The 14,910-nt window shown below is 41.3% G+C and overlaps 2 protein-coding genes across 3 annotated transcripts in view; one reads left to right on the top strand and one right to left on the bottom strand.

Annotated features, from left to right (window-relative positions):
• Positions 1–1,646: 1,646 nt before the first annotated feature.
• Positions 1,647–14,284, bottom strand: cd164 (CD164 molecule, sialomucin). 2 transcript variants are annotated; one of them, XM_018672613.2, is made up of 6 exons: positions 13,952–14,232; positions 13,147–13,219; positions 7,548–7,631; positions 7,074–7,181; positions 5,798–5,863; positions 1,647–5,698 (listed from the first exon to the last, which is right to left on the bottom strand). In XM_018672613.2, exons 2-6 carry the CDS (start codon positions 13,217–13,219, stop codon positions 5,523–5,525), a joined length of 507 nt encoding a protein of 168 aa, XP_018528129.1. In that variant the 5' UTR covers positions 13,952–14,232; the 3' UTR covers positions 1,647–5,522. The 2 variants fall into 2 exon arrangements, with proteins under 2 accessions (XP_018528129.1, XP_018528130.1); XM_018672614.2 differs by lacking the exon at positions 7,074–7,181 and having other exon boundaries at positions 13,952–14,284.
• The window catches only part of tmem181 (transmembrane protein 181), a 67,243-nt gene continuing 61,912 nt past the window's right edge, over positions 9,580–14,910 (top strand). The window contains exon 1 of the mRNA XM_051071853.1: positions 9,580–9,586. Coding sequence (XP_050927810.1) covers position 9,586 — 1 coding nt within the window. The 5' untranslated portion in view covers positions 9,580–9,585. The remainder of the gene's footprint in view (positions 9,587–14,910) is intronic.

Below are 14,910 nucleotides of genomic sequence, written 5' to 3' on the forward strand. Positions count from 1 at the left end.
GGGGACTCTGGGCCACTGGAAGAATAACAATCTGTTCAGCACACAAACACATACTGTACGTGCACGCACCTTGTTCAAGAATGTAGTCTTGAGTGTGCACACACACGCAGAAACACACGCTCACTAACATTTCCTTTGGAGCTTTTTGTTTTTGCTGAATAAGCAGGACCTCGCTGTGACCTTGGAAACCGACCATGTGTCTACAACACAGTGAACACACGATGAGAAAAACAAGGTTTGTTTTTGGGTCTCACTGAGCAGTTTGGATGTTAATGGTACATGAAAGCAAATAATCAGTGAAATGTATGACAACATAAACTTTGTACCTGGTTCATGTTGACTTCCACCTCACATAGAAAACTTTATTATATACAGAGTGATTTATGTAGACTGTGACCATACAGTATTTGTATGTGTACTGGCCAAAAGGGGCACTAGTGTCTCCATGAAATCCATGATATTAACAGGTGGAGCAGTGTCCTTTTGTGACCCCTCACCATGGGTTATGACCTTGTTGGCCTGAGCTGTGAGCAGTTCCTTCAAGGATTGTGTCAGAGGCCAGAAGAGGAAAAAGTTTCAAGTTTTTCACAAGAGAAAAGGGAAAAAAAAATCTGAGGAAAACTATTACAGCTATATTTACATAATTACGAGTAATTTTCTCTGTCTTGTAATCATCTGATGATCCTTCAGATTCATCTTGTGAGCCCATGAAAGGTCCTAAGTCCAAAGTTAGGAACCAGTGCACTATACTTGATTTTCAGGCAGATCATGGAGATAGAGGGAATTGATGGGGTGCAGTGGATCCTGTATCTACAAAATCAGAGAGGTTTGTCAATAGGAATCTGATTATGTGTAAATTATATTAGATCTTTTGTCAGGAGACTCCAAGTATATTGATGAACACTGAGACACAGGAGCATGAGAAGCTGACCCAAAGGTAAAACTTCAATTTTCTCACAGTTTTATAAACCAAACAAGTAATGGATTTACCAAGAAAAGCAGCATTATCCATAATATAAATTATCATTGGTTGAAGCCCTATACAAAAAAGGCTTAACAACAACCAACTACAAGAGTAAAATGCTGCTGACACATTAATAAATAACTAATAATAATCTAGTTTTATAGTAATATAATTGTGTAACAGTCACAGGAGCCCCTCCTCTACTAGCAGTACTCTTACTTTTCATTTTTTGGGCACATTTTGCTCATAAAATTTTCACTCTAGGACTTAACCAGGAAGTCTGAAAACAAACAACATATAACCTGATTCTGTCCAAGGGTATCAAAACATAAGAAATATATTTATTGCTATTTTAAAATGTCATGGTTAGAGTGCTGAATTTGGGGAATATCTAAATGTCTAGATACTGTAAGATACTTCAGTATGATTTGTCTGTCAGTGTCTTTTTTGACAGAGAACCTGTTGACCTGTAGCATTAGGTTTACACACAGGGCAGGACAAAGCAAAGCCTGAACTTGATACCTTCTGTTGTCCAGGCAACTAGCCTTTCAATTGTAACCATGGCGATGGAGCCTGACACTGAGACCTGGCTGTGTCTCAGCGTCCCACTTGTGATTTGTCATGTAAATGACCAGCTCCAAGGAAGTTGACACTGCTGTCAAATGAAAAGTAAATGCAGTGATTTGTTTAACAATATTCAAACTTTATTGATTTAACATTGTGAAACTAAAGGCAACACTAGAAAACAAGGCAAAATGAAATAAAATAAAAGGTTTGAAAAAAATGGGGGGCACAAAATAAGCACAAAACATTTCTGGAGGCATTGTGGCACCTGTGAGTGTCTACATATGACTGTGTGTGTGTGTGTGTGTGTGTGTGTGTGTTAAAGTGGGGTGTGAGCAAAGCCAAAGACTCGTACCTACAAGACTGATGGTCTGTAACACAACTGGTAAGAAAAGAAAGGTAAAAAAAAAGTATGGCACTACAGTGTGTGCTCATAGCAATAAAGCCACAAGGCAGAGGAGGGAATCAAAAAGCTTTTTACTCATCGCTCTTGGAACTGAACACTGCAAGGCTGAAAACTGATAGGAGAGCCCTCCATGACCAAGCAAATATGGATTTTTTTAAATTTAAAATCCTACAGGAGAGAAAAACCATGTCATTCAATGCAACAATTGAAAATTACAACCAAAGCGGAGTTCAAGTTATCATGTGACTGTTTGCATTATGGAGGAAATGTTGCAGTACACTAGAGGTCTGTGGCTGTGGTTACAACATTACCAGTGAGTTATTTTATCACAATGAGCTAGTGACGAGCTGTCCGAGCTACAACCAGGCCTTGCTTAGTTGAAAACCTACGCCAACAATGGCTGGTTATATCAATTTAGCAGCATTACACACAACACCTATGATTCTGTTGGTCAGAATGTAGGTATTTAAATGCGGTTGAAATACTAATTTTCACTTTTCAAAATAAAAACAGTCTGATATTTGCCCAGACAGCTTGTCAGTAGCAAATGCTCTGTGGATTTGATCAAGGAGTTAAGGCTGAGCGTGACAAAAACAGACATTTAAGCAGATTACAACACAGAAAAAAAAACACTTCACAGGGGTCTGAAAGTGCTGAGTCCCATTGATATTTAATAGGTGTGTCATATCATCTTACAAACTACAACTATATATGGATATTAACTGAATAAGGCACTTTTCCTTAAGAGGTGCAGGGACTGAGTAACTTGTAGGGACACAATGGACAGCTAGTGGTATCCATGGATAACCAAGAAGTGTTTTGACACACTACGACGTCAACATGTGATGCTGTGTTGTCAAGGAATGCAGCCGCCATGTCGAGAAGCAGAGAAGCGCTCTGACTGGATTCAGTGTGGACACAGCATACCAGCTCAACAGCTGCGGATGAAACTCAAATCCGTCTTTAAATTTGGGGTGATGGGACTCCTCATGCAGAGAATGAACAAACGGGTGCAGCTAAGGCAAAACTCTGTAGCCTACTCGCCATACTTGGGTCTTTGGGCTGTAGCCTAATGCCACCAGGTGACTGTAGGTTAAAAGGCGTGTTGATGGTGAGCAGCAGAAAACATCTAACCCTAAATTACACAAGCCAAAACAAACAGGAAAAAAAAAAAAAACATCTGCACTCATGAATTTCTAACTGTTTGTGGTCATACAAAACAAGGTGATTATTCATCCATTATCTAGTTAATATTCAAGACTGAGTATTTATACAAGCATCAGGTTTTTTTTTCTTTTGTTATTTTTTGGCTGAACCATGAAAACATTTACAAAGACAAAGTTACAAAACAAAGCTTGTCAGTGCAATGCTCAATTTCCATGCCAAAAACTGAGGACTTTGGCTTAATGCACACTGTTTCAAGGCATTCTTTCAACAAGCATATGGACTAATCACAAATAATCAAGTGGTTTTTAAGTGTCTAAACCCTTAAGAGCATATGCAATGGGAGGAAAAATCACAACTCCAAGCATCCAGCATGCACTAATGAAAACAAAAAGGCATTTAAAGAAAACATTCTTGACACTGACAAGCTGCTACGAGCAAAAATGTTCTGATAAACACTCCTTCATTTTAGCCTTTCCTCAAATTGAAGCCGAGAAGATAAACAAAAACAGGACGTGGCTATGTACAGGAGAGACAAAATGAAAAAAAAGAAAATCACACAGTTAGCAGCAAGCTAGTTAGAGAACTTGACATGAGCTCCAGGATGGCCACTAGGTTGTTGCAATTCTGCACTCCATTCACAAATCATTTGACCAAACCAGTGCTCACAGCCCAACATTTTTACCTCTCCAGTACTCAAGTTTTTAAGTTAAGCCCAATGTGTTTGCCATTTCTTTAAAGGCACACTCCCAGATTTATAACACCTGGCAGCTGTTTGAAATTTCCTCCCAGCTCATTGTTCATATCTTGAAATTAAACACAATTTACAACTGAGTTCTGAATCATAAATAGTGAGACGGGAGGACATTTGGGAGCAGTACTGGGAGCTACAAAAAGGAGAGTACCTTTAAATGATCTATCTATGCAAGGGCACCAGTGAGAAGACCATAGGTTTCATGCACTGAACACAGTCCTCTGCTTACAGGGAAAAACTACAATCTTGACTGATCAAGGCCCTCGAGTGACGACTATCTACTGTATTCTTCAACGATAAAAGGCTCTTCAGTCCAGCTGGGACACTACAGGTCTCACAAATATCAGCACCGCGATACAGTTTCTCTCTCTCACAAACATAAACTAATGACAACACTCAGGGCCTCAACCAAGAAGAAGAGACTCACCCTCTTCCATTTCTCTCTTTTAAGTCACACTGGACATTAAAGGCACTTCACTGCTATCACTGTCCACATCAAGAAAAGGTGCATGCCATTATCTTTGTCTCCCCATTCTCTATTTTAATACATTATTTAAACAGATGAATTATTCATATTTCTGAAGTATTCTACAATCATCTTCACCCTTTTCGACTACTCCACAGAAAGGAGGGGACAGCTCCACGTCAGCGATCCGCGTGAGTAAGGTTTGATGTCAGTAAAGATCAGAAACAACGGTTTGGGAGATTAATGGTTGGGAAATGGACTTGATACGTGATTTATTGCATTGAGCTGCTCCACTGGCAGTTGGTGTTTGACATTTTTTTTAACAACTCATATTTGGGTGAAAGATTTTCCCCAGGGAATTCAACAGCAGAAAAGTGCACCGCACTCCTAAATGCCAAGGGAGACACCCATCAAAATAAGACCGTTTACCGGAAGGATTTCTTTTTTTTTTTTTTTCCCGTCTGACATGAGATGATTGGGTGTTGCTTTTATTCCCTCATCAGTAACCCCACCTCTTTCACATCATCTTTCACATATACAGCTGCGTGGAGCAAGAGGGAACCTGCCAACAATTCAACAGGATAAAAGCAATACTGAATCATCACAACTGTCACATTTAAGAATAGTTGAATAGTGAACTCAAGCAGTGTTTCCAAATCAAGAGTTTAAAAAAAACACACGCTGTAAATGCTACCACTTTGCAGCTGTACTACTCCCAAGCATCAACAGGAAAGCTACTCTGTGTACATGACTAATTCTTTGACTCCCATGTGGTGAGGAGAGAGGGTGTACATAACACCAGCCTCCTCAATTCGCTGGAAAATGGTCTTTGCAGGATGACTAACGGCATGATGGAGGTGGGAGTAGCTACCGGATGATGTAATTCATATGCTCAGGGCTTAAATGCCGTATCGCTAGAGATCTGTTTAGTTGTACAAGTTGGTGCGATGTGAATGATAATACGTACAGGCATGCATGGGTGCATTAATATAGACTACAACAGCAGCACTAATGCAGGGCCAAAACCACAAGTGGCGCACACATCAAAGATTTAAAAAAAGGAAGAAAAAAAAAAAACCTGCTTGAAAACACTGTTTGAGTTCGTCGTGATGAGTGCGTGCTGAGTGGGGAGTCTTCTCTGGAAGGTTCTAGCCGTTGGGGGACGGGGGGGGGCGGGTGATGTAGCTCCGACCGAGACACCACTTCAAAGGGTGTGGTAGTTGCGGTCCTTGGACTTACAGAATTTGTAGAGGAAGAAGATCACTGCCTGCAGGCCCAGGACCAGCACTATTCCACCAATGAAGCTTGCAGCGTCAAAGGTTGCGTTCTTGTGAGGGGCAGCGGTGGGGGCAATCGGTGTGGTAGTTGTGCTGGTTCCAGCTGTGACAAAAGACAGAATGATGATGAAATTAGTCTTGTTTATGTACATTAAAGGACAGATTCAAAAACTTTGCTGCTTTATCACAATGTCAGACTTACATGAAGTTGAGGGTATAGAGGTGGAGCTGTTAGTACTAGAAGTGGGGGCAATGGTGGTAGCATTTCCTGTAGTGGAGTCACAGTAAGAACACATACATTAGCCTTTACACCGGTAAGTTTATTTGACTTTCAAATTGTAATCCTCAAAATTTTACTCATTTATTTGGTGACGCCCATGGATACTGATGGAAAAGTGTCACTGAAGTTTGTCAGAATAACATTGGAAGAGCAACTGGTGAATCGATTTATAGTCCAGCAACAAATGTATGTTGTTATAATTCAGAAGTCAGTCAATAGCACCTTTTATACAAGGTGCGAATGTTGCACCATTATTCTTCTGTGTGGTACAAACAGGGAAAGGAGCAGCATTGGTGTTGTTCTGCCTTTAAGCCGGCAGCCCAATCGACGTCTGAGGTAAAAGGGAGAGCCTGGCCGGGGGCTGGGCAGACGCAGACGTTGCTATGTTACACGTCTCACCTCTGATTACAGAGCGCTGGTGTGCTATCTAAAAATCACACATTGAGGTGGCATTATACCGGCTTTATTGGCTGATAATAGTTGCAACCAGAATCTGATTTCACGCTGCACATAGCACTGGTAGTTTCCCTTACAAACAGCAGGACACAGTGAAGTTGGTCACCTTGACTGATTGTTGGAGGTGCGCAGCCTGTCGCCTGTAACACAACTCTCTGACTACCGCCTCTCTGTGGCTGCTCTTTCTTGTTCCATTTCTCTTTTGACAAAAGTAAAAATGATCTGCTGATGAAAAAGCTGAAAACTCCTGTTATCTTGTTTTATACAAACGTTTTTGATGGGTACCAAATGCACCCTAGCACTCTTCGTGGTGATAATATATTTGTTGTTTGACCTCTTCAAATTAAAAGCCACCCTGTGTTTTGCCTGTAGAACACTTTTAATTTGAAGCAGCAGTAATAAGAAATGTTGGGTTTGCATGAGCGAAAACCTAATACAGCTTCAACACAGTGTAAAGACACAGAACAGGAAACAATCAGGCTGTTATCAGAGAGATGAAATTAAAACATTAAGGACAAATTACATGCTGCACTGTTTTCTGCTAATTACTTGTGCATGTGGAGGCAAATTGAATCCAGTATGAGCATGGAAGACTCAGAAAAGAATCAAAAACAGGACATTATTTCATGAAAATCTTAATGATTACAACTTCTCAATGAAACTATTAACAACAGCATTTAAAACCTTATACGCTTGACAATGCAGACTACAGCAGGGAGGGAGCTTTTCAGGGACTCGTTACCTGAGGTGGAATGAGTGCTGGTACTAGAGGTGGTTGTGACAGCAGGGGTAGAGTGAGCTGTAGTAGTATGAGAAGTAGTCGCAGGTGCAGAGCTTGTTGGGGGTTGAGCTGGACAGGGAACCAACACCAAGACAGTAAGGGGGAAAGCAAGAGACAGCACCAAGACAACAAGTACGTACAGAAATTACACAACGCCCCCTTAATTGTGAAAATAATGTTACACCTGGAAAGGTCTATTGGACACAAACAAAGACAACAGATGAGAGACAGACCCCAAAAAAGCTGAGACTGACCATTAACTGACACTTCAGTTAGAGCATAGCTAGACCCAAACAGAATCTGCAGAAAATTTATACTCCTAAACTTGGACAAATGTGTTTCTTGTAAACAAATATGGAGTCTGCTGATTCTCTTAGAGCCTTAAAGAACGTGTTAATATAAAATGTTAATTTCCCACTTTGCTGTTAGACTTACCTGAGCAGGTAGCGTTGCTGCAGGTCTCATTTTGTGACACTAGAGTCATGTTGCGACAGCCAACAACAGAAGCTGAAGCAGATGCTGAAACAGACAAAGGTTTCATGAATTAAATGTCTGAGGGAAATGTGCCTCCTTTAAAGCAGATATACAGAGAGAATACAAAGAAGAAACCAAATAATCAGGAACATCACTGTGTGTCCAAAACATAATGGTCTTGATCATAAGATTTTTTAAGTTCACATTGTGCACACAGCTGCACCAAATGATCTCAAATAGTTAAGCAACATTACAGTGGAGCAAGAGTATGTTCTTATCTCCTCTACAGGAAGGTCAGAACCGTCGCTTACATCCTGCAGCTGAGAGGATGGCGACCCATCCATCCTGCTGCCCCCATCACACCACTTGATTACACTTAAGTTGGGAATGTCTGAAATCTGTATTGGCTGCATTTGGTTTTTGGTTTTACCACATCAGCATAACAAAAGATCATGACTCAACAAACACAGAGAATAGAAGAAAAGGACTAGTGGTAAAGGAAGAGATTCAGATCATTTACTTAAGTAAAACGAGCAAAACAACAATGTAAAAGTAATCCATTACAAATAAAATCCCTGTATTCCAAATGTTACTTAACAAGAAGTACAGAAGCATTGTCAGGAAATGTACTCAAAGCATCAGCAGTAATAGTATTCCTTATGCAACAGAGGGGCCCCTGTCAGAGTCATATTACTATAGCATTACTAATGTACTGTATAACCATGTAAGAGGTATTTAAATGTTGCAGCTGGCTGAGGTAAATTTCATTGTAACTACTTTATACACTGTTAGACAGCTTAATCAACTCACTACATTTTAGAAACTAATGAAATATTTTGTACTAACATGTTTACCTGCAATGTAGCTGGTAAGTAAAAATGTGAAATAAATGTATTTTCCCTCAGTAGAAAGTAGCATAAAATGAAAATACTCAAGTAAATTACAGCTGCTACTCAGGGAAGATGTAATAAGTTACATTACACTACTGCTTAACACTGAAGACAATTATACTTATTTTTTGTGTATTCAGTCCCCTAAGTCCTAGTTTGATTATCTAGGTATATTCAGTTTTATTGTGTCATCTGATTACTCATTAACCATGACAGGAAGGGACTTTGCCCCATAGAACCCAAATACTCAGACAAGAAGTGAAGATAGAGAGCGAGGATTCAGGTTTTTTTTTGTTCACATATGTAAGAAACTAAATTTTAGTCATATCCAGTCATAACTAACGATAAAATGATGAAATGTTTGTCCGTTTGTGGCAGTTTCTTAAGTGGAACAACTCGGCCTGTGTCACAGCGAGGAACTTATGAGTCATGACCATCAGCACCTTGTGACTATAGATTCTTTTCACACCCAGTTACAAGTTATTCACTTTACTGCTGTTGTGCAAGCTCAACAGTCAATAGATTTTACTGCAGTCTTCAGCACAGACACACACATTGACCACATACTTCCAAGAAATGTTTTTGATAAATCAGACACATCTGTTTGATGTTGGGGTGGGGGGTGGGGTGGGGCTACATAGAGGGTTCCCAAAGAAGTTTTGAAGATCAATGAATATATTATATATTAGAGCTGAAGCAATCATTTGAGTTATAGATCGACAAAATAAATCAGTGACCTTTTTGTTTGATTCAGCAAAAAATCGCTGGCTCCTGCTTCTCAGATGTGAGGATCTGATGCTTTTATTTGTCACAAATGAGAGTAAACTGAAAATCCTTGAGTTTTGAGTTGTGTGTGTCTTTCAGAAGCAAAGAGAAAGAGTCACCTTGGGCTTTTCATTACTTTCAGACATGTTATTAAAAAGTAAGTTCATTAAAAAAAAAAAAGGCAGATTATTTGATAACAAAAAAATCATTAGTTTTAGTTTAGCCCTGTTATGTATGTAATCTTACTGATTCCAGGACAAACCAGCAGCTGAACAAAGCTTTAATTGATCAGAATCCAGTTTGGATCTGACGGGACGTGGACACCGTAAGGAGAAAACAGTAACAGTATACAAATATCCAGTATGGCCACACTTTGCCTTCACTTGTCTCAGACCTCACTGGAATGTTGTTTCACAAGTTTCCAAACTGAACGTCTCAAGTAATACAGAAGTGGAAAACAGATATCCCATAAAGCTTCAACAGTAGTTGAATTTGACCTTTGACCTCTCCCGCTCACTCGCTCTTTGAATTTGTTTATATGAGCATATGGGGGCATTATCATCTCAAATACGGGAACATCATAAAGGGAACCACTCAGCGTGGTGCACCTGGTGCTGTACAAAAGCCTTTCTACACCTTCCTCGCCTGTTGTACAATAATCCAGAGCAACCACACCTAATGACTACCACCAGATGGCTGCCCATAAATTACAGATACACCAGCGCTAACAGTAAGTAAGGCTGCAGCCATTGTTGTTTCCTCCAAAGAGGGTCAGAAAGCTACTCACCAGCCTGTGTTACATTTTCCACTGCTCGGGGCTATATATCATGGTCTGTGTATCAGGTTGTGCATCTTTGTGTTCTGGCCTTGAATACAAACAACCACCAAATGGCTGTCGGGTCATAATTATTAGCTTGTGGAGCTCGTGATGCGACGTTTCAGTTGACTCTGTGTCACAGCAGCTGGTTCAATTATGTGATTATTGAAGCCGGGGTTCTGTGGTTATTCTGACAGGTGCCTATTTGCTGTCACTGAGCACTGATTTGTCACAACTGTTCCTCTTTGCTCTATTTTTCTGGAGGTTTCCTCCATTTTCCAGACAGTTCATCCTGCTCCACTGCATGATTTAGCAGTTATAACACAACAGGAAGGGAAATGAGCACAAATAATCAACTGCCTCTTACAGTCTAAGATCAATAAGTGGAACTTTTTATAGATGGAAATTTAATGACTCACTGCCGCTCTAACTGTGATTTAGCTACGTCAAAGATTAAATAATTCTGAAAGTGTTGGCTGGTTTATCCCTCACTCTTTGTGTGATCTGACACTGCCATCTATGTATGTCAAACCATGTGGGAAGAGGGTTTTTTTTTTTCTTTTTCACTCCCCACTAGGTCAGAGGTCTGTTATCTTGCAGGCAGCTGTGAAAGGTAGGACCAGCTCTCACCCCTTTTCCAAGATGGTGACATCACCACCACCACGAGGTACAGTGCGTCCACAGCTTCAAGCCAGAGGTGTGAGCGAAAGCCAGATTTTTTTTTCCTCGCCACAGAAAAACAGCCTCTTGGTTAAGAGGACTCAACATGCTTTGTCACAGACTCTGTCCTGTATTTAAGAGGCACTACAGAACTTGCGTGTACACGTGTAAAGTTTCTCAGCACTGGGCTGCAGGGGAAACGCGCCTCTGACGCCAAAGCCTTGTTTACACAAAATCCCTAAACCGAAGATAAATCTGGTAATGACAATGTGGTAGGCGTTAGCTCACTCCAGCAGTGTGGTTACACTCTGCTTCTGCAAAGCCATCTCAGACTGGCCAGAGCTGACCTTTCCGGTTTTTGCTGAGTTCATATCAAATAGGTGATCCATTCTTGAGCTTGTGAAAGGCTTTAGCTGTCAGCTTACTAGGTGTGTGCATGTGTGTGTGTGTGTATGTGTGTGTTTGTGAGGCAAGCAGTTAGCACTGTGGTGACTGCCTATATCCTGTGTGATAGGCTGGTGTGAGTTGTTTGTTTTGTGGTGTATCTGAATAAAGAGTCTATGGGAAGCCAGGTTAGAAGAGATGGAACAAGATAAAAGCAGCCAAACCTCAGTAAACCTTATTAAAACAACAGCAAATAAATAAGAGGAAAAAATAGCTGCTAATCAAATCATCTGTAAGATTAAATATGTATAAGTAGATTTAAACTTATCAAATGATTATGATCTCAGTAAGAGAACAGATCTTGATATATTCGTTTTTCATTTAGATTCTGTCTGTGCACATGGGGGGTTGTTACTTCCTCCTGAGTGTATGGTGTAATTGCAAACCTGGACAGGTTTCTCCCTCAGGAAATACAATGAGCTTAACTATCCTGCCTCCCTTGGCTCTGGGACGGGTAAATATTTTTCATCTCGCCTGTCTCGTTCAACCACTTAATAAATCATTAAGTAATGTATCATCAACAGGGCCACATTCAGAGACAAAGCAGAAGGAGGGCGTGGTATCAAATCTCAACGCAACCTGGCCCAAAGAGAATCAAAGCTTTTCACTGGTGAAGTTGTCAAACAGGTCGACTCCCGTGAGAGGTTGCATGCCTGTGTTTTTCTTGTTAAAGAAAATTGCTGCAGGAGCTTTGCTTACTGATTTTGGATTTACCTCACCAACTAGTAGCTGTTAAGATTCTCAGAGCCTAATGACAAGTGAAATTTACGACAGAATCACAGCACTTTCTCGTTTTGAACTGCACCCGAGGCATAAATTATAGGAATAACAAGGCACATGACACTAATCTTTGTGTCCTATCTGCACACACTTCCCTCTCACTAGTCCGTTATCCTCTCCTTCCTCCCGTTCCCCAGCGTGAGGATATTGCAGGCTTCCTGCCACACGTCCCCTCGTTTCCTCTCCTGTTCATCTCCCTCACAATCACTGGAGACCTGAGTGTGTGTCTCCCTACACATACCGGGGGAAAACATTAGAGTAAGGCCCTCTGGGGCTACATGGTCAGTATCACAGTGCACAAGAGGATTTTATTTTTCACCTACAAGGTTCAGTTTTTGGCCCTAAAATACTTATCCTGGGTGAACTTGTAACAAACCTGTGATTTTAAGATAAGATTATGTTACCTTATCTCTGCTTCATCCATAAAACTTGTCACCTTATTTCCTAACACTGATAACAGCAAGAAAACAAACCAGCTCCTCTCTCCTGACCTACTAAAAAAACCCACAAACCACAGGGGTAGCACACAGTGAATGGAAGGCCATTGACTAAGGAAATAATCAGTCATGCAGTTTTGTTATGGCAACTGCTTTTTACTAAATGATGCATATTTCTGATCACAACAAGCAGACTTCCAAATTAAGATGAAAAATACCCACTGCAGCATATTTCTCCACATCCCCTCCACAGTGCAGAAGTCAGAGAGATTTGTTACATTCAGAGCAGTCATGTTTAAACGAATATTCTCATTAACATAATGAAATAACATGGTGGTGATACAGAGATGCAGCCAAACCACAATAATAACTAAGGTGAGACTTAAAGTCCAAAAGACAACTAGCTTTGCATCTCCTGCCCGTGTTAATTATCTACAATTGAGGTGAGAAACAGCACAGAGTCAATGCAATCTAGCCCAACCTAGACCTCTCAACCTGCAGAGACGTGTGCCAGTAATTTACTCCCAAACCACCCTGTCCAGACCCACAGCGCTGGTCAGTGTTGCCAGACGATTACGGTGCAGGCTGGACTTTGGGGAAATTTGGATGACATCATCAAGTCAGCATCCACTGCCCATACATTCCCCTCATAACCAGGAGCCATTGAGCCCCATCAGCTCAGCTGGCCTGGACCACTTAGGCGCACACAAAGACTAACCTGTGCCTCTGGATCCACAATTTGTCACACATTTAAGATGGATACTCACATGTCGTGCAGTTGACCCAATGACAGTCACTGGTAGTTGCACATGTGTCAGCATGACAGGGGGGCACATTCATCTGGAAAGAGGGCATAGATCAGATTTAGTTATGGCAGCTGTAAACGCAGGTTTCTTCCTGCATGTGGTTGAAAACGAAACTGTAGTTTTCCAGAGGTTACTATACGATGATGTGGCTAAAAAAAAAAAGAAAGCAGTCAACCCCACTAAAGCAATGTTAAATATTTTAAGCAGAAAACAAACATGGCAATGCATTACAGTGTAATTAATTTTAAAGTGTGGCACAACAGAGGAGAAAATGCGTTTGACATGCAAGGCTGTTACATAACAAGCTAATCTGGTCTCGGGTACCTGATCAACTAGATTTGACAGTTAGGGTTACACACAAGTCTTGTTCCGGTTTCCACAATCCACATAATGACACAAATACCGCAGGTGCACAATTTAGGTTTAATTTCAGCTCACACCACTTGCTAGCAGGCTAAAGCGTTAGCTGGTCCTTACAACTTGAGTCACTGGCCAGCGTGGAAATAAAACTGACAAGTTGCCAAAAGGAACATGTTGTTTTGTTGGTTTTTTTTTTTTTTTAAATAAACCTGAAAAAGGAGGAAAGTGACAACTGTCAAACTAAGAAGCGAGACATCTAATGGATCCCGCAGTGTCCGAAAATGGAGGCATACAGTAGAGACAGGTTTAAATCGTTTTTTTCTCGAGGGGTGGGGGTGTCTTCGCGGAGCCACGGAGGGACACGGCCGGTTGGGGCTAGCCGCTAGCCGAGAGGTCGCAAACTTACCTGAGTCTGATGCGGCTGATGCGCCAATCAGAGCCGCAACTACAGCGAAAAACACCAGCTTCAGGTACATGAGTGCGGCCGGGTTATTGCTCTGTCAGTCCACCGAGGGAAAGGTTATCTGCGGGGCAAACGTCGAGAATCAGACTCCGAAGATTTCACAGCTTCCTCCCCGTCTTGCGTCTCTGGTCGTCGTTGCTGCTGCTGCTGCTCGCTAGCTCTCCACTTCCTACTTGACAGGTCATGTGGCACTTTTTGACTGGGAGGGGTGAAAGAGGACGTGAGCTGCTAACGCGTCAAAAGGCTTGAAAGAGAGAGGGAGGCAGGGAGGAGGGCCTTTCGTTCCTCATGTTGTCAGTAACAAAACTAACAGGTCCAAAATACCTGATAGAAATAGGCTGCATTTGTGACGCAGAGGTCTGGATGTGAATGCGCTAAAAATAACCCCTCACGCGTGCACATGGCCGGACTGAGTCGCTACAGGGCCCCGGGGCACAATTATACTGTGTCCACCCCACCCCACCCCCAAGTCCACCCCACAAGATGAGCATAATAATATTTCACCTGACATAAGGGGGAAGACAATTTGTAGAAACATAGTCAGGAGCTTCCTGTGTTAGCCTGTTTACACACCTCCACATCCTCTCCAGCTTGTTCTTACCTATATAATAAATAAATGGCAGTCCAGTCTGATTCACAGGCTACTTCTATATGACCTCTCTTGAGAACATCAAAGCTTTTAACCACTTATCTAAATGAATAATTAAGTTATTAGACTTGATACAAGGCTCCTCTTCATGGCAGGACCCATCCTAAGGCCCCAGTCTCATTATTTCCATGTATTGACATCATTCTATTCATCATATGTCATCATTATGTCCTGCTGCTATGGTACGTGGCATGTGATACATTATGTTATCATGCTGGTGCCTCTGACTCTAAAGATATTTTATGTAATATTA

Source organism: Lates calcarifer, linkage group LG7_1 (genome assembly GCF_001640805.2).
Source record: "Lates calcarifer isolate ASB-BC8 linkage group LG7_1, TLL_Latcal_v3, whole genome shotgun sequence".
Lineage (NCBI taxonomy): Eukaryota > Metazoa > Chordata > Actinopteri > Centropomidae > Lates > Lates calcarifer.